This window comes from Sminthopsis crassicaudata, chromosome 1 (genome assembly GCF_048593235.1).
Source record: "Sminthopsis crassicaudata isolate SCR6 chromosome 1, ASM4859323v1, whole genome shotgun sequence".
Classification (NCBI taxonomy): Eukaryota; Metazoa; Chordata; class Mammalia; order Dasyuromorphia; family Dasyuridae; genus Sminthopsis; species Sminthopsis crassicaudata.
Window position 1 is genome coordinate 34,418,144 of NC_133617.1, and position 26,942 is coordinate 34,445,085.

Consider the following 26,942-nt stretch of genomic DNA (forward strand, 5'->3'; position numbering starts at 1 on the left):
AAAATGAAACCTTTAACAGAAACAAACAGGTGTGGTCTTGTCCTATAATTAAGTTATTCTGCAGGCCCCATTATTTCAGCTTGCTGTCTTCCCTATCATAAAAGCTTATTAGGCAATTAGAAATTCCTGAAAGAAATACTTTTGTCTCCACACCAGCGTGGTAGCTTGTGCACGGAAGGTGCTGGCTTCTCTGCCCATTGGAGAGTAGTTACTTCTAGCTCTGCTCTGAAAGTGGAACCAAGAACACCACTGAACCTTGAACGATGTCTGTATCTGGGTTTTGGCCACCAATGGACCAGACTGGGGCCATGTGACTACATGTGCTGGGCCTGAAAATTCCATTCCCTTGAGCTGGAAAATGTGCTCACTGAGAGGTCATTGGACAATGGAGGCTTTGACTTTTCTTCCATGTTACAGAGAATGAGAAAAATCATCAGAAAAAGTGTCCATTAAACAGTCACATTAAAAAGCATCTTTTGTTGCTTGGCCACCCTCCAGCTTGGGGACATTGTGCCCACCTTGTAAGATGGACCTGTAGACCTAATTGTGTCAATGAGGCCTACACAAATATGACTAGAGAATACCTTGAAAATCTTCAATGTATGGGACAAGGTGTCCGAATTCCTTAGTCGGAAAGATCTTTCATAACTAAAGAATTCAAAAACTGATACCTGACAAATTACGGGAGGTAAAGTGGGGAAAAGGACGCTAGGGGGAAAAGTACTTGTTGAGATTTAATGCCTCTTCCAAAAGGCGAAAAAGTCCCTGAATAAATATGAATCACTTAGAACCCCATTGCCTCAGCTCTCTTTTCTCTTCTTTCTAGGCCCCAGAGTCCAGGTGATCTCATCAGCTCCCAGGGGTGTGATTATTATTGCTAAGCAGATGGTTCCCCAATCTCTCTTACCAGCTTTCTCCCCTCTCCTGAGATCCATTCCCATATTTCTACTTGTGTCATCTGGACAGCTCCACCTGCTAGTCCCATAGTCTCAAACTTGACCCGTCTATAACGTGTTTCCTTTCTAAGCTCTCCTTTCTTTCTACCTTCCCTAGTTCAGTCCAGATTACTGCTGTTCTTCTAGTCCAATTCTGCCAACATGGAGTCACTCTTCACTTCTTATTCCCTTCCACACCTTGTATACCATCAATTGGAATCCATCCCCTTCTTTCCTCTCACAGCACAGCCAAACTAGCTCAGGTCCCATTACCTCTCACTTGGCTCTTTGAGCAGCCTCCTGATTGGTCTGCCTGTCCCCAGGCTGTCCCCTCTCAAGGCTGTTCTCTGCAGCTGCCAAATTAGTGTTTCCAGAACATAGGATTGACCACATCCATGAAACAAGCTTGCCCATAGCCCTTGCCATATAGATAGCTCTGTTCACCATCTGAAACCTTTCATCCAGGCTTCTATCCTAGCTCTTCAGGATTCTATCCCCCACTTCTTCCTTCACGCACTATTTCAGCCATACTGCCCTACCCAGTGTGCTGTGGGTATTACATTTCTCAGTTCTTCATGTTTGGAATGCCCTTTTCCACCTTGGTCTCTTAGAATTCCTAACTCCCTTTGAGGCTTACCCAAGTGCTACCTCCTCCAAGAATGCCTTTTATGATTCTTCCAGTTATTAGTACCCCTTCCCTCCACACTTCCCAGTCACTTTGTATTTATTTGGAATATAGCTTATATTTACTTAACTGCGAATGTGTCACATTTCCCAAGAGAATGTAAGCAGGAGCAGGGACGGCCTCCATTTTATTTTTGTACCCCTGGTGCCCAATAATGAGTCTAGTACATGGTGGGAATTTAATAGGAAGGGCTCACAACTTTGGGTAATTTCTTAAGGACTCCTAAGGAGATTGGATTGATAATAAACCAGTTTCAAGCCGTTACCTCATTAATGACCAAAGTATTTGTCAAATCATCAACCACTGGATATGACACAGAATTGCATTGTCAAAACTTGGAGTTTCTGGGTAGTGGGGATTAAATTTTGGGCTATAACATTATTAACTAAGATCCATGGTGGAATTAATTCAAAATAACCTACCTGAAATTTTACAACATCTATACTTTTATCTGATTTAGCAGAAAGGTAATTATCTTGAAAGATTAAAAAAAAATGAATCATTGTTGTTGCAGAAATGGTAGAGGCAGGATTTTTGCTTTGGTGGATACGGGGGCTTGGAAAATTGGAAGGGATGCATCTAATTTGCTGGAAAAATGCTGACTATGCATGCATTAGAATTTCCTCCCTTGGAAAATGGAGCTAAATGTTTCTCTCTCAAATGTGACTTGGGTTTTCCTGCTGGGTCTCACTAGCCCACACTTATATTATCCGTGCCCTGGGATCCATGGCGAGTTTGTAGCGTCCAGGCGGGCACTGGATTGCTTGGAGATCCATTTGTTGGTGGCCTGTGAGACTGCTAGAGATGTGACAACATTGGTTTCTCTGCCAGTCTTTTAAAAGCCTCACTAACTCTTTCTTCCTGCCTTTTCAGAGAACGCCACCATCATCCCCAACCAGGTGTATCAGCCCCTCGGGCCCTGCCCCTGTGACTTGTTCATTGGGGCCTGTGATATCCAGTGCTGCTGTGATCAGGTATAGACTTTCCCCATCACGGGCGGGTGCGGAAGCCGATGTCATTGCCAGGGTGCCAGGTCCTCTGAATCACCTGATCTGGAGGCACTGTGCCAACAAGCAGCCTCCTGTGAATCCCTTGATACGAACTGGCATGTATTATTTCTAACAAAATCTCTTGGTTTCTGGAGCTCTCAGGTTAGTTTACTGAAGGAGAGAAACGGGCTGGACTGGACAGTTGTGGGTCTGCTTTTAGCCTCAGACCCACGAGAAGCTCTGGGAAGGGCCTTCCATTCCCATGGTACCATGATTGCTTCTCTGTGGTTCTGGTTGGATTTGAACCAGCAAGATTTATTCAGCACTTAGTGTGTGCAGGGAGAGACTTTGTGGTAGTGGAAAGAGTTCTAGCCTAGGAGTCGGAAGCCCTGGATTCCAGTCCCATTCCTGCCACCGACTGGCATGTAACTGGGTGAGTCACATCCTCTCGCTGAGCTTCTGAGATGGGGATAATTACCCTTCAGTCCTTCCCTCGTAGGGATGTGGGGAGTCCCAGAGTGGTTGAATAGGATCCTTGGGAGCTGATGAGATCACCTAGAGAGATGGTGTGGTGGCCATGTGGAGGCCCTGATCCGAGCCTGGGGAAGGAAAATCAAGGCTCTTCCTCCCCAGAAGATGGAAGCACGGGGGGCAGGGTTCTTTCATTGTTTCCCCAGTGTCTGACCTGCCTCCCTTGGTGACCGCTTCACTTCCCACCCAGCTCACGGATCTTCTCCCTGTGTTGCGCTCTCTGTCGAGCCCTTGGTGCTGCCCACTGTGCCTCTCAGATTATGTGTCCTGGGGCTTCCCCCTCCCCTTGAACTTCCAGCACCTCCCTTCCCTTCTCCTTGGCTTCTCCTTGGTCATGCCCCATTGGCCTCCTGACATCCCTCTTCCTGCTCATCCCTCTCTGCCTCGAAGCTCTCCTCACTCAGCTGCCGTTGGGACTGGCCCGAAGCTCAGGACTGAGTACGTCCGCTTCTCTCGTTGTCCCAGGACCAGATGCTGAGCGCTCTGTTGGGCACCAGAGCCCTTCTTATTCCAGGCCCCTCTTGGCTTCCTGTTCTTTTTGCACTTTCTTTGCTTCCTTTACTATCTGGTCACATTAGTCCACTTGTGGGATGTCCTAATGCCTGGGAAGCTCTTCCTTCTCTCCTCTGCCTTCTAGCTTCCCTGAATCCCTTCAAGACTTAGCTCAGACCCCCCCCCCCCCCAATACCGTTCCCTACTCTGCCCTCCCCTAAACCTTCCCCAGTGGAAGATCCCGGAGATAACCTCCAATTTGCCCATAATTAGCTGCATACTGTATCTATGAATACCTTGAGAGCAGACTGGCTTTTGCGTTTTTATCTCAGCATTTAACACACTGCTTTATACATAGTAAGTATTTAATAAATGCTTGTTGGCTGACTGACTAGCAGAGAGAATTTCTACACAGGGAGTTCTCCTTAGGTCCCAGGTCAACACAATCACAAATTACAAATTCTTGAAACATGGAGAGTTAACCTTTTTTTTTTTTTTTTTTAAAGTAACTACTTTTGATCAAAACATTTCATTATCTTGGTAAAGAGAGACTCTGAAACACAATTGAGTTTTTGGTGATTTCTCAGGGTCCTCATAATGATGATCCATGAGTTTCCTTGGCTGGGAGACAGTGCTGTTTCAGGGCTCCTGCAACATTTCTGGGTCCTTTGAATTGAGGCTGTGTGGCAGGGGCGGTGTCTGTGTCTAATTGATTTGACACATCTCATTTAACCATAAGAAACCCCTCGGTGGCCCCTTCCCCTTAATTGGCTCTCATAATGTGTTCACTGTGGATTCCCCTGGTTTCTCTCTGTCTCGGCACAGGCACTGTCCAGCTTGCAGGGTCGGGCCTTTCTCCCACTCTGTGGTTGTAGCACTGCTATCTGGCCCTGGTACCGGGGATTGTAAAAACATCCCTTTTTTGGGAAGGCCTGGAGGCCGGGAGCGGGAGAAGCCGGCACACAGACCGACTGCTCCTTTGTGTTTTCTTCCCAGGACTGCACGCCCCATTTAAAGGACCTGTTCAGAGAACACTGCTTTACGGGAGTTTTTGGTGGAAATGTAAATCCGCCTTTTGACCACTTGTGCTCCACCCCAGTAACAGAAGAGGTGTCGGATTTGTTCCCCTTCTTGTGTGTTCAGTCCTCCCTGGAAAACACTCCTTTCCTTGGTTATTTCTTCCATGGCTTGATGTAAGTAGAAACACAATGGGCCAAGTGCCTGAATGTTGACAAACCTACTTTTGTGATTGTCACAGCCTGTGTCGGGTCCCCATGATGTTCCTTCCTGAAAGTCACTGACTTAAAAATGCTTTGTGCCATGATTTAGTTTTTTTGAGTTGATCTTGTGGCGTATATTTGAAAGAATGATGTTAAACTGCTCAAATTTGGCTGAACAGTTAATTGTTAAAAGTGTGAACAATGATTCTTTCTCTTTAACTTGTAGTTCACCCAGGGCAGAGCACACGTTCAGAGTACCTACACACATCAGCAGCACCAGCTGGCTGGATTTTGGCTATTGGCAAGACAGACCAATCATTACATCGAAAAATGAATTTTTCACCATACCCCAGGTCAGGATTTCTGTTCCAAAGTGTGCCTGTCTGCAGTCTCCCTGCCAATCAGTTAGTCTTACTTATTTTAAACTCATCATGTGAGAGATGGCGAGCTAGGTCCCAAGGAGCCAAGAAATATAGACTAGTCCTCAACCACAAAGAACTGCCATTTCCATAATTCTCTTCCTTTTTTTTCCCTGTGATTTCATCACACTGTGATGATGTCTGTCTGTTCATAGAAATGCATTGGCCCTATCTACTCAAAAGTTCTACTAGAAGCTGAAAAGAAAGTGATTCTTGATAGGGGAAATGTCTCTTTGCCCACATAGAATAAAACCCCCCTTAAGAGAAGGAACAGTTTCATGTTGTCTGTGTTCTCAGAACCTAACCCAGTGCCTGGCACATAGTAGGTGTTTAATATATGCTTGTTTGATGGATTGATGACAAAAACATAACTTAAAAAAAATTTCAATAGTATACTTAGAGTCAGCATGCGGTAGACAGAGTCTGTGGCCTAGAGTCAGGAGTTTGTAGGCGACTCTGTGGATCTCCATGGACTCATCCATGGGTTTTCTTGGCAGAGTGGCTCGCCATGTCCTCTCCAGTGTGTCCCCATTTTGTAGATGAGGAACTGAGGCAAAGAGGATCACTGAGCTGCTCAGCTGTCCCTAGGAGTCAGGTGTGACCTCGGACACTCACTGGTTGGGAGAGCCTGGGCGAGGCATTTGACCTTGTGACAGTCTCATGATGAGGAGCCAGTGGTTTATGTTACTTTTCTTGTTTGGTCGTGAAGAGCAGCCTCATTTACAGATGAGACCTAGAGACCCTGAGACTTCTGGGCTGGGAAAGAGCAGTCAACATGTGAGTCTTGGGGCTGGGGGCAGCAGAGAGAGGGCCCTGCAGTGAATGCCATCTCAGGCATTTGCCTTCTGGGGCTTCCTGAGCAAGTCACTGCATCCCTCCGAGTCTGAGTGGGTGACTTTAAAATAGTGAGAACAGCCCCTGCCTTCGTGTGGCCCTGAAATGATGTAATGGCTATGGAGCATCAAGGGCTACAGAATGAGGTTTGTCACCGTGTGATGATCAGCTCTTCTCAGCAGCACAGGGATCCAAGACACTTCCAAAAGACTTGGGATAGAAAATGCCATCTGCATCCAGACAGGAAACTATGGAAACGGATGCGGATGGAAATATGCTATTTTCATCTTTTTTGTTTATTATTTCTTTTTTTGTGATTTTCCCCTTTTCTTTCTCACAGTATGAATAATGTGGAAATATGTTTTTTAAAAAAGAAAGAAAATGAAGTCTCTTCTTTAGCCAGTTTCCCACCTTGATTAGTAAATAAACCATGGGCAAAGGTCACTGCCTCTGTCTACCAGCTGGCCTTTGATAACCCTCTGTTAACCAAAGGAGTAGGCCCCCCTTACACTGGCAGTTGATTTGGTGCAGACAAGAAGAAGATCTTCAATTTTATCATGTTCATCTTGTCCCTAGGTGTCCTTGGTGGGACAGTGTGTTCAAAAGGCCCCTGTGGCCTTTCTTCGGAATTTTGATTCAAACTGTGCTACTAACTTGACAACATATCAAGAAAGAGAAAATATTAGTGAAGTGAGATTAATAAACAGTATTGGTGAAGGTATGTTACACTTATGGGGGGAGGGAAAAAGAGCCCTATTCCATTGTGACCCTGTGATTACAGAAAATATTACCATTGGACCACCTCAGTTAGAACATATTTAGTGATCTGTTGGGGAAGGCATCTTTATTTTTAGAAATATTTAAAGGGGCCTTCAGTATTTCATAATTTTAATTAATTTAAATTTTATTAGCATTCATATTGTTCTTAAGACCTGCAAAATACTTTGCAAATATAATCTTGTTTGAACTTAACAACTCTGAGAAAGATGCTACTATTACCCTTCTTTTACAGGCGAGGCTGCAGAGGCAGACAGGTTAAGTGACCTGCTCAGTGTCACACAGCTAGGAAGTTCCTGAGGCTGGATCTTTACTCAGATCTTCTTATCTCTAGTTAATCCAGTGGGATTACAAATATAAAGTGCCATGTAATGTGATGTCATCATCCTCAGCCTTCTTATCCTGGTGCAGCCTACTAGCTGTAGTTGCCACATGGGCCTCAGGGGGGCTGGAGGAAAGGACTGATACGAAAGTTACCAGCTGGCAAGGGTTCTACCAGGAGCAATGTCTAACAGACATAGAATAAATGAGAAAATATGCATAGCAAGCAGCCACGGCTGCAGTTCTCCCCAGGAAGCGCCGTTGCCCTGGGCTGTTCCTAGCTCTGTGTCCCTTTTTTGTTGGGGTGTGGGTGAGTGACCACCTCATCGAAAGCCCGGGGGCTTATGTTTGATGTGTTCAGGTGGGCAGAGTCGGAGAGCAGCCTCAGATCCCATGGTTAGTAAAATAGAAAGAGGCTTCCTCTATGAAGAAAGAAAACATGATTCGGACAGGTAGTGCAGACCCACCGAGTGACTTTATTTTTGTTTTCCTAGACTGGATCGTACCCCAAGTGGTCTATGAGGAGTCAACAGCTTTAAACAAGTTCATCTATGACACAGGTATTTTTCTGTGATGATGTCTGTCTGCTCATAGAAATGCATTGGCCCCATCTACTCAAAAGTTCTACTAGAAGCTGAAAAGAAAGTGATTCTAGATAGGGGACTTTTGGAAACATCCACATAGAATAGAATCCCCCCTTGAGGGAAGGACAGTTTCATGCTGTCTGTGTTCTCAGAACCTAACCCAGTGCCTGGCACATAGTAGGTGTTTAATATATGCTTGCTTGATGGATTGATGACAAAAACATAACTTTAAAAAAAATTTCAATAATATTTTACTTTTTCCATTTATTCCATGTAAAGAGTTTTCAGAATTTGTTTTTGTAAGATTTTTGAGTTTTCCAAAATTTTTTCTCCCTCCTTCTCCCTCCCCAAGACAGTAAGCAGTCTGATACATGTTATATATGTACAACCATTTTTAACAGATTTTCATATTAATCATGGTGGGAAAGAAAAATAAGGTCAAAAGTAAAAACCACGAGGGAAAAAGCCAACAACAAAAGAGGTGAAAATAGTGTGCTTCGATCTGCATTCAGTCTCTATTATTCTCTCTCTGGCTGAAGGTGGCAAACATACAATTTTTTAGAACTCTGTTGAATATGTTGGTTTGGTAAAAAGCTACCTCGGCCCTATGAGAGAGATGTGGGGATGTAAGAATAAAGTGTAGCCTAGGCTTTCTGATGTGGATTTGGTGAGTTTTCTTTATCATAAGGAAAGGTTGATTGGAAGACTCTCCTGGGGAGTGACTTGTGGACAAAGCAGAAGGGGTCAGTTACACCTTCTCTAAACAAGAGGATGCTCTATAGGAGAAAGGACCTGGCTATGGATACGGGCTCTGGGTGGTTTCTGGCCATCCCTTCCCCACTCTGAAGGGCTCCAGCAGAAGAGTTCTCAGGGCCCCTGCAGTTCCCTGATTTTATTTTCATCTCTGTCACATGAAGAACTGGGAGGGTCCTTCCAGCTTGACACCTCTGCTCCCCTGAAATTAGCCCCAGTACTCTTCAGAGAAGAGGGCAGTGCTTGAGGGCTGGCTGCTCTGCTTTGCACTGACCCTTTTGGCTTTGTATTTTTGTCATTTAAAATAGTGACTTAACATGGTGACAGCTCAGTCACTTAGACTTTCAGTGATATTATTATTATTATTATTATCGGTCAGGCAAATTGCTAAGTGTCTGAGGCTGGATTGAACTCAGGTCTTCCTGATTCCAGGGTCAGTGCTCTATCCACTGTACCATCTAGTTGCCCCTTCTAGTGATATTATTTTTTATTAAAACTTTTTATTTTTCAAAACATATGCATGGATAATTCTTTGATATTCCTTATGTTCCAATTTTTCCCTCTTTCCCCCACTCCCTCCTCTAGATGGCAAATTGTCCAATATATGTTCAACATGGTAGAAATATATATCAAATATGCATACATATTTATACAATTAAATTTATACAATTAAATATGCATACATATTTAAACAATTATTGTGCTGCACAAGAAAAATCAAATCAAATGAGAAAGAAAATAAAATGCCAGCAAACAACAACAAAAAAGAGTGAAAGTGCTATGTTGTGAACCATGTTAGTGATATTATGGTGTTTGATGAGAAAGGCTCTTTCTGGGCCTCTTAAATCTGGTCTAACTTTCTAATTGTGCTCAGAGGACTGACTGTGATTGGTTTACAGAAACAATTCTTCATCCTGGTCCAACATTCAAATCCGTGCACTTGGAAGAGCATTATACTTTCAGGTGGAAAGAGAACAAAATCACTGAATTAAATGTCAGAATCATTTGGGCAAAAATTCATGCTGACCAGCAAGGTAATACATGGGGGCAGCAGAGAATTTGAATTTTTTTTTTTTTTTAGTATTTTTTCCTTTGTTTTTGGGATATTGTGATTATGTGTTTCATGCATATATTTAAGACTGTCAAAGATAGAGACGTGTGAGCATCACTTTTGGATATTTCAAATTGATAAATGGTTAACCATAGTCCCAAAGAAGAGAGGGGAAAATTTTTTTTTTTCTTTTTGCTAAGGCATTTGGGGTTAAGTGACTTGCCCAGGGTCACACAATTAGGAAGTATGTAGTATCTGAGGTTAGACGTGAACTCAGGTCCTCCTGACTTCAGGGCTGCTGCTCTATTTACTGCACCACCTAGCTACCTTGAGAGGGGAAAATCTTTCTCTGCCTTCTTTGTAGAGGTGAAAGCCTGTGGGTGTGAAATAGCACATACATTCCCAGATTCGATTTGGGTTGGTTAGTTTTGCTTACTTTTTCTGTCCTTCTTCTTTTTTTTATCCTTTGTTCCAAGAGATGATTCTGGGAAGGGTCATGATGTATTGGGGGGAAGGGAAAAGATATTTTTTGAAATGAAGGTGAAAAATAAAAGCAGAACAAATCAAGAAAAAATGTTTAAGATAAAATACATTTCTAAAAAGTCTGAGAAACAGGATAGATCCATTATTTCCCCCCAGGAAATTAACAGTACTTGTTATATTTGTTGTTATTGTTGTTTTATTTCTAGGAATATTGACACAGAGATTTAAAGTAGCATTTTTAACCTTCAATGCTACAGAAGGCTTGAAACGATCTGGAAATCCAGGTAAGATGGTTAGGCTTTAATTTCTTTGATTAAAAAAAATCAAGAATTGATGTTTAAGATAAATTCCTTTCCCTGCCCTCCTCAAGCCTGAGATCAGGCAGGCCTTTCATGTCTATGAAGTATAAAAATCCAGAAGTTAAATATGACTACTCTGTAAAGCTGGAGGGGGAGAGGCAGCTCGGCTCAGTGAAAGGCAGCACCATTTTGTGGCTCACTGACCCTGAGCAGGTCACATAAAGGTTCAGGGCCCCATGGGATTATCTTGTGGTCTGCCCAGTCCCTCCAATCCCCAGAACAAAGACGGTCATCAATTTTGTTTTGTGCTTTTGTGCTTTATTATTATTTTTTTAAATTCTCCATTGAGACTATTTATGCTTTTCCTCATATCTCCTTTCTTGGAGAGCTATTGGTGGATTCAAGTCTTTCTTCTTTATTTAGTGATCTATGGATCAATAGAAAGACAAACATGGTTCTTACCTGTTAGGAAATATACACTTTTCCAGAAGTGGTACAGCCACAGTTGGCTCTTTTTATATGCTGATAAACCTCTGTGTAATCTACTGCTCGTCTGTTATAAAATCCAGTTCCAGGGTCCTCAGAACGTTGGGCTGGGAGTGGGGCTCAGTGTTCTCTCTGGAAGCTGTGGGGAGCTGTGGGGAGACCCTTGGATTTGCAGGCAGGGGTCTTTGGTTCTGTCACATGGCGCCTCTGTGACCTTGTACCTCTGGGCCTCTGGTTCTGGCTGTGTTGGAGTGGAGGTGATGGACTCCCCGGCCTCTCTGACCTCTCCAGGCCTAAGCTTAGACCCTCTCCGTGGCCTTCTGTGCAGCTTGCTAAGACGTTCAGTCTGCGTTGCAGAGAATAGTAGTCCCCGGCTGGGCAGGTGCCACCAGGCTGGCAAGTATGACTGTGGGATACAGGGAGGGACTGTGCCCTCCCTGAGCTCTGTGGCCACGTTCAGGAGCTTCAGGCTGGGCAGGGCACGTGTGGCTGAGAGGAGCTGGTCCCAGTCCCGCCTCAGACCGCTCAGACCCTCCTTGGGGTGTGACCCTGGGTGATGCACAGAATCTCTCTGGTCTCAGTCCCCCCAGAATAAATGACTGCCAGGGGCCCTTCCGGCTAGATCGATACTCCTGTGAGTTAGGAGGGATTGTGTTTTGCAGTGGGGGAGCATCGTTTAGTACTAACCATAGCTCTAGTGCACATTTCATTACGTCCTCACAACAATGCGGTTATGATCTCTGTTTTAGTTGGGAAACTGAGGCAGGCAGAGGTAAAATGACATGGGCAGGGTCACCCAGCTATAAGACTCTGAGGCTGGATTTGAATTAAGGAGTTTTCCTGACTCCAGGCCTGGCACTTGGACCAGTGGGACACCTGCCTGCCCCAGGCTTCCCTTGACTTTCCCTCACAACTACCCTGGCAAGGAGGTGCTATTATGGTCTCTTCTTTACAGAGGAGGAAACTGAGGCCAACAGGGTAAAGTGACTTGGCTAGGGTCTCACAGCTTATAAGGGTCTGAGGCTGGACTTGAACTCAGAACCTCCCGACTCCAGGCCCAGCGGTCTCTCCCTCTTCCTGTCTCATGGCGTCTCTGAGACAAGCCTTGGAAGAGAGATCCCGGTGATGAGTGTTGCTGCTCGAGGGTTGGGCTGTGCCCACTTAAGAGTGCTAGGGCGCCCATCTCCTGCTCTGCCCTCATGCCTCTGAAGGCTGAATGTCCTTGGCTGGCTTTTTGGGAGCTCCCTCTGCCTCCTCGCTGGGAGCAGCGTTTAGCGTCACGGAGTTGTCGGGGTGCAGGGGCCGAGACGCCCTTCAGGTTCTTGCCTCTGTGGTCTGGTCTCATCTCAGGAGAAGAAAGGTCTGCTAGGTCTCCTTGCTGTCTGTGCTCATGTCTAGGTTACCAGCCCGGCAAGCCTGTGAGAGTCCTGAATGTCACAAGTGCCGATAACATCTCCACGATAAACCTTTGGCGGCCAGGTAAATGCAATTTCTTTGTTATTATTCCCTTATTTCTTGTTACAATTAGAGGGAACTCTAAACCCAGTCCCTCCATTTACTTTTGCTCCTGTAGTTTACTCCTTAGGGCCTGCGATGATGTTTGGAGTTACCGTGATGGTTCCTCCACCCAAGCTGGCCTGCTGAGTGCTCCCCAGGCATGAGATTTGATTTCCTGGCCCCCCGCTTTTGCATAGGAAATCCCTCCTGCAGGGAGGGCTCTCTTTCCTCCCCTTGTCTCCTGTCTCTTTTCAGTAGTAAGCTCAGGGACTACTTCCTTCATTTCTTTCCCTGGTAGGTCCTTGTCCCCTAAGCTCAGTGTATTTATTTTATACACATCCTGAATTAATTTTTTCTGTGAATACAAGTTAAAGAGATGTGAGCATCTCTTTGGATATTTAAAATACAATTCTGAATGGTTGATCTCGGTCCCAGAGAAGAGAGGAGAAAGTCTTTATTTCCCTGCCTTCGTTGCAGAAGTGGGTGCTTATGGACGCAGACCATCACATGTACTCCAGACTGAGTTTATGTGTAGGTTAGTTGGTTAGTTGGAAGGAAGGATCCATCAGTGAATAAATCGATGCTTAAGCATCTATTATATTCCTCCTGTGTTCTAGGCACTGTTGGTGCTGGGGACGTACAAAGACAAAATTGAGATAATCTCTGCTCTCAGAGAACCTGCATTCTAATGAAAGATACAAATATATAAGCAGATAATAAAAGTGATACAAGGACATTCCTTTACAGTAGGAATTGTTTGGTTTTTTTTTTTTTTTTGTATTTGTAACCCCCACATTGCACATAGTAGGTATTTAATAAATGCTTGTTGATTGACTGATTATCTGTATACATTTGCATTCTTTAGTGGAATGCAAAATCCTTGAGGTCAGGGCTTATTTGAATTCTAATTTTTGTATCCCCAGCACCAAACAGTGCTTGGCTCATAGTCATAGGCACTTGTAGGTGATTACTGATGGACTGATTGTCAGAGTTTGGTTTGGAAAGGGGTAACGGGAGGTTTCTGATGCATGTCTGTCATCGGTGGGTGCAGCCTGCCCTGGGGCTGTCCCTCCTTGGCAGGAGGGCCCAACTCTATCATCCTGGGTATTGCTCTCTGCTGGCAGAGCCTACATCTTGTCCTTGGAGAAAAGGCCCTTCATGGCATCCCAGCTCCTGTGCCCAGGCACAGGCTCTACTTCAACTCATGCTGAATCCAGGGGCTTCCTGAGCTGCCGTGTTTGGGAAAAATCTGGAACCCTGTTTCTCATTAAGAGAAAAGCAAATCAAAGCTTGTGCCAAAGAGAGTCACCTTGACTTTTGTTACCTTTGTTTTGGAGTTGGCAGCGGGCTGTGCATGGAAATGGAAACAAGCCCAGTATTGTTTGGAGAAGATGCTGTATCGGGATGTCTCTGGGAGGTTGACCTTGATGAAAACTGTACCCATCTCAGGTGAGAAGGAGAGTCAGTGTACTGAGGGTGGGACGTTGCTACCGAGATGTTCTGAGGGTGGGACGTTGCTGCTGAGATGTTCTGAGGGTTTGATGTGCCACTTAATTCATAATGGAATATAGGCCCTGTGATGGGGTGGAAACAAGGCTGGTTGGGAGTCTGAGGAGTTTGGTTCTCATTCGGTCCTTGCTCTAAGAGGGGGGTCTTGGGAGCCCCTGGAGCCTCTCTGGACTTCAGTTTCCTTGTCTGTCAAATGAAGAAATTGAACCAGATGATCTCCAAGGTTCCTTCCAGATTCAAATCTGTGAGCCTGTGTGGCAAAACCAGAATCTGTCTGAAATGTAGCCAAGATAAGGGGAATCATGACTTACATTGCAGAGACACACATTTGCAGAGCGGTTTCTTGGTGTTTTGGGGTTTGGATAAATAAGATTTCTAAAACATCTGTTTGCTGAGAATTAAGTGCCCCTTTATAGCCAACTTCACACCAAGCCTCCTTTTGGTATTGGTCACAGCTGTGATGCTGACCTTCCCACTGGGCTTCCCGGGTCGTCCTTGGGACACAGCTGGGGTTCTGCCCAGGAGGTCATTAAGCATATGTTGTGGCTAATTGAGACTACCCACAGGTCTTTTATCTGTGAGTGCCTTTTCCATAGGCGGGCACAGAGGCCACAGGGAGTTGCCCAAACACAAGAGGGTGAGGAAAGAGAAAATAATCTTTGAATGGAAGGAGAGCTGGGGCGAAGCATTTCCTTGTGCTGGGTCAGAGTCCAGAGTCCAGGTCACTTCATTGTGAAGAATGCAGACTTCTACCCGTCTGCTACATGGGGTATTCCTGAAGGAAGGGAGGTCTCCATTGCCTCTTGGGGCAGTGAGGTGGCCCAGTGGGGAAGAGCGTCAGCCCCGGGGTCAGGAGCACCCAAGTTCAAATGTAGCCTCAGATCTGGGCAAGTCAGCCTGCCCAGTGAGTTGCCTCATCTGCCTAATGAGCTGGAGAAGGAATCAGCAAAATGCTTCATTATCTTTGCCAAGAAAACCCTCAATGGGGTAATGAAGAGTCAGACGAGACCTACTTTTGGAGCTCTAGTGAAGACTGGAATGGCCCGTTTACCAAGGAAATGTCTTTTGCCTAGATGCCAGAAAAAACAGAGAGGATCTTGTAAACTACTCATCCTCGTTCTCTCCAAAGTTGCCCTCTTCCCAGTTTCTCCATCTGTGGATGGCCTCAGTTTCCCCCTTTGTCAAATGTGAAGAGCTGATTACTTGACCTTGAGCTCCCTTCAAGTGCTCACATTCTGTGGTTTATTTTCTAGTGTTCTCACATTCTCTATCCAGGGGTCTTCTCTGATTCTAGCACTCTGTGGGCCAAGGTGCCTCTCCCCTAATAGTTAGTGTTCTAACATTTACTTTTGCAACACATTCTGATTCCTCCCTCACCCTCCCCTTCCTCCATCCAAGCAGATTCTACTATCACTGTCTCTCCCCTCCCCTCCTTATCGTCCCTTGTAACAAAAAGAAAAATGAGAGAACATTCAAAAGCACTTTAACAAAGCTGAGCGGACACACTGACTGAGCCCAGGGCCCCCATCACGGAGGTGACCTGACCACTGTCCCCAGCTCAAGAACATGTTTTTTACCCATCTCTTCCTTTCTGCTCACAAGCTATCATCTCATTTCCGTCCCTTATAGTCTCGCCTTCCTTTTCCCAGGCTCTGCTCTGATTAATCTATCCTTCACCCTGATGCCAAAGTCGAATTCTGGAGACTGGGTCGTGTTACTCTTGTAACTCCAACACCATCACTAACTCCCTATTGTGTAGGATAAAATAGCAGCAGCTCCTCAGCCTGGCATTTTAGATATTCCACAGTCTTGACTTCTGATTACTCCTCTCGACTTATTTCATGACTCTCTCTCTCATTTATCCTGTGTTAAATCCTAACTGGGATTAGCCCCAGTCCCCTCATGCCGTCTCCACTTTCTCAGTCTCCCTCAACCTCCTGACGGCGGGATGTTCTCCCTGAATCCTCTCAGCTGGGTCCCAGCCAAAAGCGACCCTTCTCCCATAAATCTTTCATGGACTTTTCACAATCATTCTAACATGTATTACACTTGTTTGTGGACATATTTCCTTTCTAAATTATAAATTAAAGAAGGGCAGAGAGACTGTAGCACCCCTGGTGCTTAATAGGGAGCTTCCACACAGCTAGTCCTCAGGATGCTCGGTCTAGTGGGAAGAGCAGGAGGAGGCTTTGAATCGCTAAGCCCTGAGTTTGAATCCTTCCTCAGACGTTTTCTTACTATGTGACTCTGGGTCAGTCAACTAATGGCCCCCTACCTTAGTTTTCTTCTGTAAAGCGGGGAATAATAATAATAATAATAATACTTCACCAGATTTTTATTTTTATTATAGCTTCTTATTTACAAGATATATACATGGGTAACTTTCCAGCATTGACAATTGCAAAACCTTCTGTTCCAACTTTTCCCCTCTTTCCCCCCACCCCCTCCCCTAGATGGCAGGCTGACCAATATATGTTACATATGTTAAAGTATAAATTCAATACAATATATGTATGCATGCATGTCCAAACAGTTATTTTGCCGTACAAAAAGGATTGAACTTCCTCCACATAGGTGACTGTTAGAGGCAGAATCTGAACTCGGGTCTTCCAGGTTTCGAAGTCCAGCATTCCATCTACCATACCAAAGTTTCCCAACCTAGGCGATGAGAATCTTGTCAAGGAGGTTTGGGAAATGTTTGGCAAATAATATTATCTTATTGAAATTAATTAAAATATTTTACTTCTTATGTGCATATGCAAAGCAGACTCTAAAATCCATTTCCATTCCGAATTTCTGAGGGGTGTGGAGAAGGCTTATTTGAAAACCTCAGGGTATATGGACTGGCAAAGTTGGGGACTCTCTGGGAATCCCAAAATTCAGTTCCACAGGAAGAATACATAAGCTATTTCTTATGCAAGTAATGATTAAATCCAACACTTAAATTAAGTAGATTGGAGCCTGGGGTCCCTTGGCTCCAAGATAATAAATCCTTTAATCTCTCTTACAGGGCAGAAGTTATGAACAGACTTAAATCATTAGTACAAGCTACTCATGTGGCCAAGAAAGGCAACTCAGATTATGGGAACATTCACGACGGCTGGTTGAAAATAATATGTAAGTTAAAGCCCCCTGGTACTTTCTAGCGGAATACTCAATGTATATTTCCTCTGGCTGTCCCCTATACCCAGAATGTTCTCCCTCTGATCTCTACCTCCTGATTTCCTTGACTTCGTTCAAATCTTAACTAAAATCCTACCCTCCACAAGGAAGGCCTCCCTAATCCCTCCCCTGCCCCCTGTCCAGTGTCTTCCCTCTGCTAATTAGCTCCAGTTTATCTTGTCTATAATACTTTGCTGTTTCTTTCATTAGACTGGGGAGGTCCCTGAAAGCAGGGAATAGTTTTTTGTATCCTCAGCACTTAGCATAGTGTCTACACATAGTAGATGCTTAATAAAAACAAGTCAGAGTTACTAAAGCTGCATGTAAAATAGGGTAAATGTGTGACCTGCCATTTGTAGCTTTCAGATCATGCTTCCTTTGTACTTTGTGTAGGCAGTCATTTGAGAGACGAGACAGTTACAAGCCAAGACTAAAGTGAATGGAGGGTTGGTGTAAGAAACTTTGTTCGCAAATGATTGTGCAGTCTGAGGCTGCGATGAGGCTGAGATACAACAGATCAATTCTCTGCCCCTTGTGCAGATTTTAGCCTGATAATTAACAGCAAGAAAACAGGTTTTCTGTCACCCATACTTGGAACCCTTGATTGCAGTAGCTGGAGAACATTTGAATGCTGTGGATGTTTATTTGTCTTGGCACTATACTTTGTAGAGATGTCTGCATTGGAAATAAGGGTTCCGGAGCTAGATCAGTGTCTGGGAGGCTCTGAAGGAAAGTATAAGAGAGAAGAGGTATCAGACTGCCGGCCAAACTGACCCTCTACCGAGCATCGCGCCGACCTCCTTGTGGTATGTCTGTGATACATCCTGGCGCCCTGCCGAATTGCTTCCATTTGAATTGTCTTGGGAACATTCCGAAGAGCTCTTGGCAGATAAAATACCCAAGGTCCTGTCTGGACCTGAATTGCCAAGAATTCAAACTCTGCTGTGGCCTGGCCACATAGCTCAAATGCGAGTGCACATTTGCTTTAAAGACGGTCTTGCAGAGACCTGACACAAGATGAGCCCACGAGGAAGTCAGAAGGAGAGATACAAGGGCACCTCCAGCGCTGCTTGTGCGGCCTGGGAGACACTGGCACAGGATCGCCCTGCATGGCGAGCCTCCCCAGAGAAGGAGCTGCACTCTGTGAGCAGAGCTGCTTTGGGAGATGTGCAGAGTTAGACTCCTGTCTGGGACTGGCCTATGGAGGAGCCTTCCCAGCTCATTGGTCTGATTAGCCAGGGTCGGACACGTTGTACGTCGACCCCAACATCGTCATGTCATGTGTACTCCTTGAGCACGGAGGATGAGTAACAACAGTAGCCAGCCGATTATTCTGCTGAGGCTGGTGACCCGGCCTGCAGATGGTTCCAAGCTGGAAAGGATCCTGGGGCCACGCGAGCCTCCCAAGACGTGAGCGGGCCGCTCTCTGCGCCTCTGAAAAAGTGCCCGGAGACTTCCAGCGAAGGGTAGCCCTTCCTGGGGCCGCAGCCCAGTCTGTTTTGGAGCAGCCCTCATTGTTAGACAGTTCTCCCTTCTGCCAAGCTCAAAGGGGCCTTACATCTCCTTCCTAATGGAAAGGAATGAGGTTTTTCATCCACTGGCACTTTTGGGCTCCTGTAACAGTGAATACAGCTAATGGCCAGTTTGGTGCTTGGAGATTACTGGGGATTTTGGTTACCCCTGCATCTTGTTTGCCAGCAGCCTGAATATTGGGGAACAGACTTTGAAATGTCTTAATTTAGAACAAAATCCAGCTGAATAAAGTGGATGTGGTCTTGATGGTGATGGGCACCCGTATCTCTTTCCTGAGGGCTTGGGGAGTGGCGCATTTGTAAAATGAGGACTAAGGGACCTCTGAGCTTCTTCCCACCTCTGGGTACATGACCCTAAGTCACTCTACTTCTCTGGGCCTCAGCTTCTTCATCTGTAAAATGAGGGCATTGGGCTAGACATGATTCTGTGATCTCATAAACTTTCGAGAATCAAGTTCTTATGACAGAAACTCTGAAGCCCTTGGGACAGCTGCTGGGAAGACCCCTGCCACATAAGAAGATCTGATCTTTGTACAAAGACTATTGATATACAAGATTGAACAGGAGAGGGTAAAGGAAGAGAGCAGGAGTATCTCCCAAGACATTTCTAGAAATTCTTCTCTCCCATAGTCTTTTGGCCTAGCCTTGAAGGTACTTAAAGAAAAATGTAACCAGACAAAATCCTTAAATACACCAGAATGAATCTTGTTGGAAAAAATCCAAAAAACTCACAGAGAGCCATTTGTCCATCCCACCACAGCACAGGGAAACATTAGACAGGGAGGACTGTGGACAGTGTGGACAAGGTTGGGGCAGGAACATGCTTCAGGGAGCCCTTCACCCAGATTAAGCGGTATGCTGGGCAAGGGGAGGTCACAAACCCATACAGAAGCACCACTGAACCCAGCCCAGGTCATTGTGCCTAGGACAGGCGCCATCTGACTGCCCACTCTTGGTAATGGGAGAAGGGAACCTGCTTTTAAGGAAGGGAGGCCCTGGGTGATATAGAGAGAAGAAGTTGAGAAGGGACAGGAGGGCTGCAGTTCAACTTCTAAGCTCTGAGCTTCCCATATTGAGTTAAGTATATAGAATACGAAGGCACAGAAATCCTAGGCCAAAGGGAAGCCTGTAAGTTTGTTGCTCAGAGCCAGTGGGGCTTTCCAGTTGACTGATAATGGGAGTCCAGCAGCATCTACTGGATCCACACCCAGCTCAGAAACTTGCTGTGCTCAGACTACAGGATGGCAATCAGATTTTGTTGTGATCGACCACTTTGCGAGTACTGAGTGCTTGCAGCTCTGCAGCCTGAGGTGTCCCTGAGATCTTGGAATAACCCAATACTTAGGACCCCCAAGATGGCAGCAACAGAACCACCCAGACTTTCTCTCCAGAAGGGCACAGAATCCTGCCCAAATACCAAGTCTGTTTTTTTCCCCTGAGGCTGGGGTTAAGTGACTTGCCCAGGGTCACACAGCTAGCTGAATACCAAGTCTGAAGTCAGAAAGTAAGCTGAAAGAATGAGCAAACTAGAAAAGAACCCCATCATAATGAGCAGTTACAGTGGTAGAGATGCTTAAGACATAAACACTGAAGAGAATGATTGCACAAGCAGATCCTTGGAGAAAACACAGGGTAAGCATAAACTTGACTAGAATTCCTGGGAGAAATGAAACAAAAGTTTAAAAAAAAAGATTTCAATTTTTTGAATGAATGGAACTAGAGCACTTGAGGAGAACGTTGGAAAAGAAATGAGAGCTTATAGAAAAATATACATACATACAATTAAAAACAAATATATTCATACACATCTACATAAGATTGTTCCATGCCTGTTTGGCCTTTGTTCCTCTGATAGCATCCTCATCCTTAGGTCTAAGTCTTTCCATATTTTTCTAAACTCACCAGCTCACCATTTTCTATGCATAGCAACATTCCACTCTTATACTATCTAGTTGTTTTGAATAGTCTTAAAACAGTATTAATATGGCTGACTTGTAGTGTAGTTTTCCTAATTTTTTACTCTTTTGATTGAATCTATTTCAACTTTAACTTTGTCTGAGATCAGTGATTACTATCCCTGTTTTTTCCTTAATAAATTCTATTATTATTATTCATATGTATCTCTTGTTTGCTATTCCTGTTAACTTTTCTACTTTAGGAGTAGATCTATGCCCGAGAGGGGGCAGTAGGTGACCTGCTAGCTTGCCTTGTTATTACTTACTCTCCTCCCTATCCTTACCCCTAACCACTCAGGACCCTTCTCTTATGCTTTCCTGCCCCCAACTTTTCCCTCCCTCTTTATCCCATTCCTGTTAATCTGCATACTCTTTTATACCCCATTTTTATCCTTTTCCCTCCTTTTCTTATTTCTTTATAAATTTTGAAGAGTTTTATGCCCTTACATGCTTTTTTCCCTATAGCTCTTTTTGAGATGGCAAAGAAAGGGAATCTGAGCATGCACATACATTGGGGAATGAATGAATAAATAAGTTATGGTTTATAAATGTGATGTAACACTTTATTGCCGAGGCAGCTGGTGGCACAATGGAGAGAGCCCTAGGCTGGGAGTCAGGAAGTCCCGAGTTCAAATCTAGCCTCAGATACTTACTAGCTGGGATCCTGGGAAACTTCACTCTGTTTGCCTCAGTTTCCTCAACCATAAAATAGAGATAATAATAACACTAGCATTCAGGATTATTATGAGAATAACATGAGATAATTTTTGTAAAAAAGTGCTTATTGTAGCTCCTGGCACATGGTGAGTATTATATAAATGCTTAATCCTTGCCCCTTCCCTCTTAATGTAATCACTGACCAGGATTCCAGAGGACTAGTGATGAAATGTAGAACCTTCTTTCTGATAGAAAAGTGAAGGACTTGGAATGACACAAATATTTTTTGGAGTATGGGCAATGCAGACATTTGTTTTGACTCATGGTACATGTTTGCAATGAGTTTTGTTAAAACTCATTTTTTTCTTGTGTTTTTCTTGTGTTCTAAGGGAGGAGGAGATGGGGAGTAGTTGGGGTAGAGTGATGAGGAGGGAGGTATCAGCTGATAAAAACAAATAAAACATTTTAAAAAAATAGTGCATAGCTTCCAAGGTTGTTGGGAGGTTCACATGGAATAATGTACATAAAAAACTTTTCAAACTTAAAAAAAAAAGAAGGTTAAAAATAGGACTCTATAGTGTACTGTTCTTTTCTATGAGATGTATATCAGAAACTACTGGCAGGACTGAAGACAGTTCTTTTTCTGAGTGATCTTTTTTTGTAATGGATTACTCTGCCACTGAGTAATGGAGATTTTGCTGTCTCATGGTTCTGGGTCAGGTTTAAGCTGCATTATAGGAAAAATGTTTTGCATTATTCATTCTAGAAGACATCATTTATTGTTCTTACAGGGAGAGATACACATTTTCCTCAGGAAAGGCCCTATTTTATGGACATAAAAGGCACCTGCCCTGATGTGCCTGCCACGATGACTATCCACTTCCTTATTTCAAACAGTGGTAATTTGGAAGGGATTCCCCAGGATGTGATACTTGGGGCAGAGGTCAGGTAAGCTCTTTGGGGCAGTGCTAAATGGGAACAAGAGGGTGATGGGTAGCAAGGGCCCTGCGACCTCAGAGCAGTGACGAAGACAAAGACTTGGAAGTGTGATGGGAGGACGTCTTTCTTTGTTGCTATGCTGGGTCGTCCTGAGTGACTCAGTCCATTGGTTTTGTATTGAAGGTTTATATTGGTTTTTTTTTTTAATTAATAATTTTTTATTATATATATATATTTTATAATATTATCCCTTGTATTCATTTTTCCAAATTATCCCCCCCTCCCTCTATTCCCTCCCCCCGATGGCAGGCAATCCCATACATTTTACATGTGTTACAATATAGTCTAGATACAATACATGTGTGTGAATATCATTTTCTTGTTGCACAATAAACATTAGATTCCGAAGGTACATGCAACCTGGGCAGACAGATATTAGTGCTAACAATTTACATTCACTTCCCAGTGTTTCTTCTCTGGGTGTAGCTACCTCTGTCCATCATTGATCAACTGGGAGTGAGTTGGATCTTCTTTATGTTGAAGATTTCCACTTCCATCAGAATATATCCTCATACAGTATTGTTGTTGAAGTGTACAGTGATCTTCTGGTTCTGCTCATTTCACTCAGCATCAGTTGATTTAAGTCTCTCCAGGCCTCTCTGTATTCATCCTGCTGGTCATTTCTTACCGAGCAATAATATTCCATAACCTTCATATACCATAATTTACCCAACCATTCTCCAACTGATGGACATCCATTCATCTTCCAGTTTCTAGCTACAACAAAAAGAGCTGCCACAAACATTTTGGCACATATATGTCTCTTTCCGCTCTTTAGTATTTCTTTGGGATATAAGCCCAGTAGTAGCGCTGCTGGGTCAAAGGGTATGCACAGTTTGATAACTTTTTGGGCATAGTTCCAGATTGCTCTCCAGAATGGCTGGATTCTTTCACAACTCCACCAGCAATGTATTAGTGTCCCAATTTCCCCACATCCCCTCCAACATTCATCATTATCTGTTCCTGTCATCTTAGTCAATCTGACAGGTGTGTAGTGGTATCTCAGAGTTGTCTAAATTTGCATTTCTCTGATCAGTAGTGATTTGGAACACTCTTTCATGTGAGTGGATATAGTTTCAATTTCTTCATCTGAGAATTGTCTGTTCATATCCTTTGACCATTTATCAATTGGAGAATGGTTCGGTTTCTTATAAATTAGGGTCAGTTCTCTATATATTTTGGAAATGAGACCTTTGGCAGAACCTTTGTTTTTAAAAATATTTTCCCAATTTGTTACTTCCCTTCTAATCTTGTTTGCATTAGTATTATTTGTACAGAAACTTTTTAGTTTGATGTAATCAAAATCTTCTATTTTGTGATCAATAATGATCTCTAGTTCTCCTCTGGTCATAAATTCCTTCCTCCTCCACAGGTCTGAGAGGTAGATTATCCTCTGTTCCTCTAATCTATTTATGATCTCCCTCTTTATGCCTAAGTCATGGACCCATTTTGATCTTATCTTGGTATATGGTGTTAAGTGTGGGTCCATATCTAATTTCTGCCATACTAATTTCCAGTTTTCCCAACAGTTTTTTCCGAATAATGAATTTTTGTCCCTAATGTTGGTATCTTTGGGTTTGTCAAAGATTAGATTGCTATAGATGTACCCTTTTTTGTCCTTTGTATCTAATCTGTTCCACTGATCTACCGGTCTATTTCTTAGCCAATACCAAATGGTTTTGGTGACTGCTGCTATATAATATAGTTTTAGATCAGGTACACTTAGACCACTGAAGGTTCATATTGTGATGTAGGTGCCTGATCTGCATGGGATTCCTAAATCTAGAAAAACTGAATGCTTGGGACGCCCAAGGCCCGGCTTGCTTTGAGATAGTAGATGGGAAATGGAATGAGAAAGCCCCCAGGCACGGCCTCAGTGCTGGTGTGCTGGTGGTGGGAGTTTGGCTGCTGTGACATGTAGCCTCATCACTGGGATTTCTTTCTTCAGCTTTTCTTCTGTCACCTGGCAGTTCCATTGTGGGATCACCTGTGAAGATAAACCTAGTCTTTTCCCGCTCAGTGTCTCAGTCCAGTTTATTAGAATACCTCCTCAGATGACCCAGCCACTGACAAGGTAACAGCCACTTGAGTATTTGACAATATTGGAAGTGAAATCATCCACACTTTGAAAAGGAGGATAGATTTTGGGGAGACTGTAGTAGGGAATGGCATCTGAGCCACAGAAGTCTAGCTTCCAGTCCTTTTTCTGGCTCTGTGACCCCGGGAAGGAGTCATCTTGCATTCTGACCTCATTTCCTTCTCTGCAAAAAGGAGGGATTGGGCTGGGGATGAACTGGATGGACGCTGAGACCTCTGCCTGCTCTCAACCAATGCTCCTGTGACCTTGTTGATCCCCTCTAGTTCTGGGATCCTTTGACCTTTGGTTGCCCTTCACTCCGGGTCTGGCAGACTCTGCCTCGGCACTGTTCTGACTTTGCCACTTACCCAGGTGTCTTATAGTTTCCAGATCAGCCTTGCAAATCGTGACTGCACCAACAATGAAGTCTGCTGGTCGGAGCTTTTATTCCCTTTGAGCAAGAATTATCAAGGTAGGGGAGAGTTCTAGGCCACATTATGGGCTTATCTTTCTTTCTTTAATTAGCTGAGTAATTTAGTCTGCTATGGTGGGGAGGGGAGTCAATCAACCATTCTCAGGATATTCAGAAGCCCACTGTGGTTTGGCTCCCTCAGGGGCTATCTGGTAGGTATCTGATTGGGGTAGCAAGAGGAAGATTTCATCTACATTTGCAGTTTTCTCATTTAACGATGGATAATAAGGCAAAGGAGTAAACAAACACACATTTAGTGCCTGTAATGGGCCAGTTGATGGGTAAGGCTCTGAAGAAAAACTGGCTCCTGCCTTCACAGATCTGACATTCTGCCCCCAGAAATTAAATTTTGTGTGTGTGTATGACACATACATAAATGTGGGAATATATTTGCCTCACAGTATAATATATACCAAATATATAATATAAAGTAGTTTTTTTGGGAGGGGAGGGTGAATAGTTATCCAATCAGAACAGATATCTGAGCCCAGCCCTAAAGGTGAGGAGGAGGGTTGTCTGGGTAAAGTCATAAAGGGGGAGATGGAATGTTTGATTTGAACTTGTAAGGGATGAATGAACATTGTGCAGGAAGCCTGGCAAAGTGAACTGGAGACAGATTAAATCTTAATGGAAGAGTTGGTATTTTAATCTGCAAGTAATAGGGAGCCATAGGAGTGACTTGAGCAAGGGAGAGTAGTTTTTGGAAGCCCTAATGGACCTTTGTGTAGAGAGTAGATTCCTGAGAGAAGAAACTTAAGACCCTGAACAAGGGGTGGTCCAGGGGCAGAAAGGAGACATGCAAAGTGGTAGAACTGACCATCACATGTTTATGTGAGGACAAACCCAGGGATGACTGGGAGGGCACTTGGGGGACTCTGCAAAAGGAGGGGAGTTAGGAAAGGGGCTGGGCTTTGGGGAAAGGCCATGATGGCTCTTGTTTGAGATGTCTCCAGGATGTCTAATTTGGTGCAAGAAGGGAGAGGAGAGACTAATGCAGAAGAGAAGAACTGGATAGAGCCCTCAAAACATCCTTAAATAGGGGGTGGAATGTGAATAATGATCCCACAGAGGAGACTGAGCATCAGGGGCCTGCTGGAATGGCAGCCAGGAGAGGTCGGTCACCAAGTCCAGAGAGGAGACACTGTCTGGAAGGAGGGGGACAAGCAGCAATGGCAGGTGCTGTGAAATCAAGAAGGATGGGATGGCTAGCTGGTGCCATAGGGCACTGAACAATGAATTTAGAATGAGGAAGACTCTTCCTAAGTTAAAATCTGGCCTCTGACACTTCTAGCAGGGTGACCCTGGGCCCGTTGCTTCAGTTTCCCTGTCTGTAAAATGAGCCGGAGAAGGGAATGGCAAAACCACTCCAATATATTGAAGTGGAAACCCTAAAAATGAGGTCACAAAGAGTTGGACATGACCGAAAAATGACTAAACAACAAAACAAGAAGGAGGAGGCCTAAAAAGAGGCCATTGGATTTATCAATCTAGATTTCATTGTCGGGGCTTGTAAACAATAGTTTTAGAAATATGTATCACCTTGGAGACCCAACCTGCTAGTAAGAGGATACGTCCTGGGGATGGGGAGGGGGAAGGTGTGTGCTCCAGAAGTGTTGGGGGGGGGGGATTCAGTTATTTCAGTCATGTCCAACTCTTCAGTAGTTTTCTTGGCAGAGATCCCAGAGTGTTTTACCATTTCCTTCTTCAGTTCATTTTACAGATGAAGAAACTGAGGCAAACAGGATGAAATGACTTGCCTAGAGTCACACAGCTAGAAGTGTCAGAGAGGATTTGAAGTCAGGAAGAGGAGTCTTCCTGGCTCTATTGCCCCAAATTTCAGGGCTAACTAAAATCTTGTAGCACTCAGCTGGGATGGAAAGAATTAATTAGCATTATGATCTATGTAAGCACAATGGAAACTGACTTATATTTAAGGCTTTTGTCTGTTTGTGCTTGTATCAACTCATGTCCCAGAAAGATGCCCATTTATAAGGAGAGGAGCGAGGGGAACCTTGGGATCAGTCTCAGTTGGGCCAGGGCAGATGGCAAGGGTTTGGTTGAGTGTTTATTCCTTTACCTTCTTCTCTGTTTGTCTATATCTGTGTTTATTACTGAGAGCTTCTCGGGCGCCTCTCCTTTTCCGTTGAACCCCAGAGCTCAAGGCTCAGAGTGTGACTGCTGTTTGTTTCCTTCCAGGAGAGTATCACTATTCCTGCCTTGCCA

At 44.2% G+C, this 26,942-nt stretch overlaps 1 protein-coding gene across 4 annotated transcripts in view; it reads left to right on the forward strand.

Annotated features, from left to right (window-relative positions):
- Positions 1–26,942, forward strand: part of TCTN2 (tectonic family member 2) — a 36,750-nt gene that overhangs the window by 9,106 nt on the left and 702 nt on the right. For 2 of the 4 annotated variants that reach the window (XM_074299242.1, XM_074299259.1), the window contains 14 exons: positions 2,494–2,594; positions 4,629–4,825; positions 5,079–5,205; positions 6,682–6,823; positions 7,698–7,763; positions 9,440–9,574; positions 10,281–10,358; positions 12,258–12,338; positions 13,694–13,805; positions 16,876–16,982; positions 21,963–22,119; positions 24,119–24,244; positions 24,631–24,719; positions 26,916–26,942. The exon at positions 26,916–26,942 is cut by the window's right edge and continues 702 nt beyond it. In XM_074299242.1, coding sequence (XP_074155343.1) covers positions 2,494–2,594; positions 4,629–4,825; positions 5,079–5,205; positions 6,682–6,823; positions 7,698–7,763; positions 9,440–9,574; positions 10,281–10,358; positions 12,258–12,338; positions 13,694–13,805; positions 16,876–16,982; positions 21,963–22,119; positions 24,119–24,244; positions 24,631–24,719; positions 26,916–26,942 — 1,545 coding nt within the window. Of the gene's footprint in view, positions 1–2,493; positions 2,595–4,628; positions 4,826–5,078; positions 5,206–6,681; positions 6,824–7,697; positions 7,764–9,439; positions 9,575–10,280; positions 10,359–12,257; positions 12,339–13,689; positions 13,806–16,875; positions 16,983–21,962; positions 22,120–24,118; positions 24,245–24,630; positions 24,720–26,915 lie in introns of all 4 variants that reach the window. The other 2 variants (XM_074299232.1, XM_074299251.1) reach the window with 1 other exon arrangement.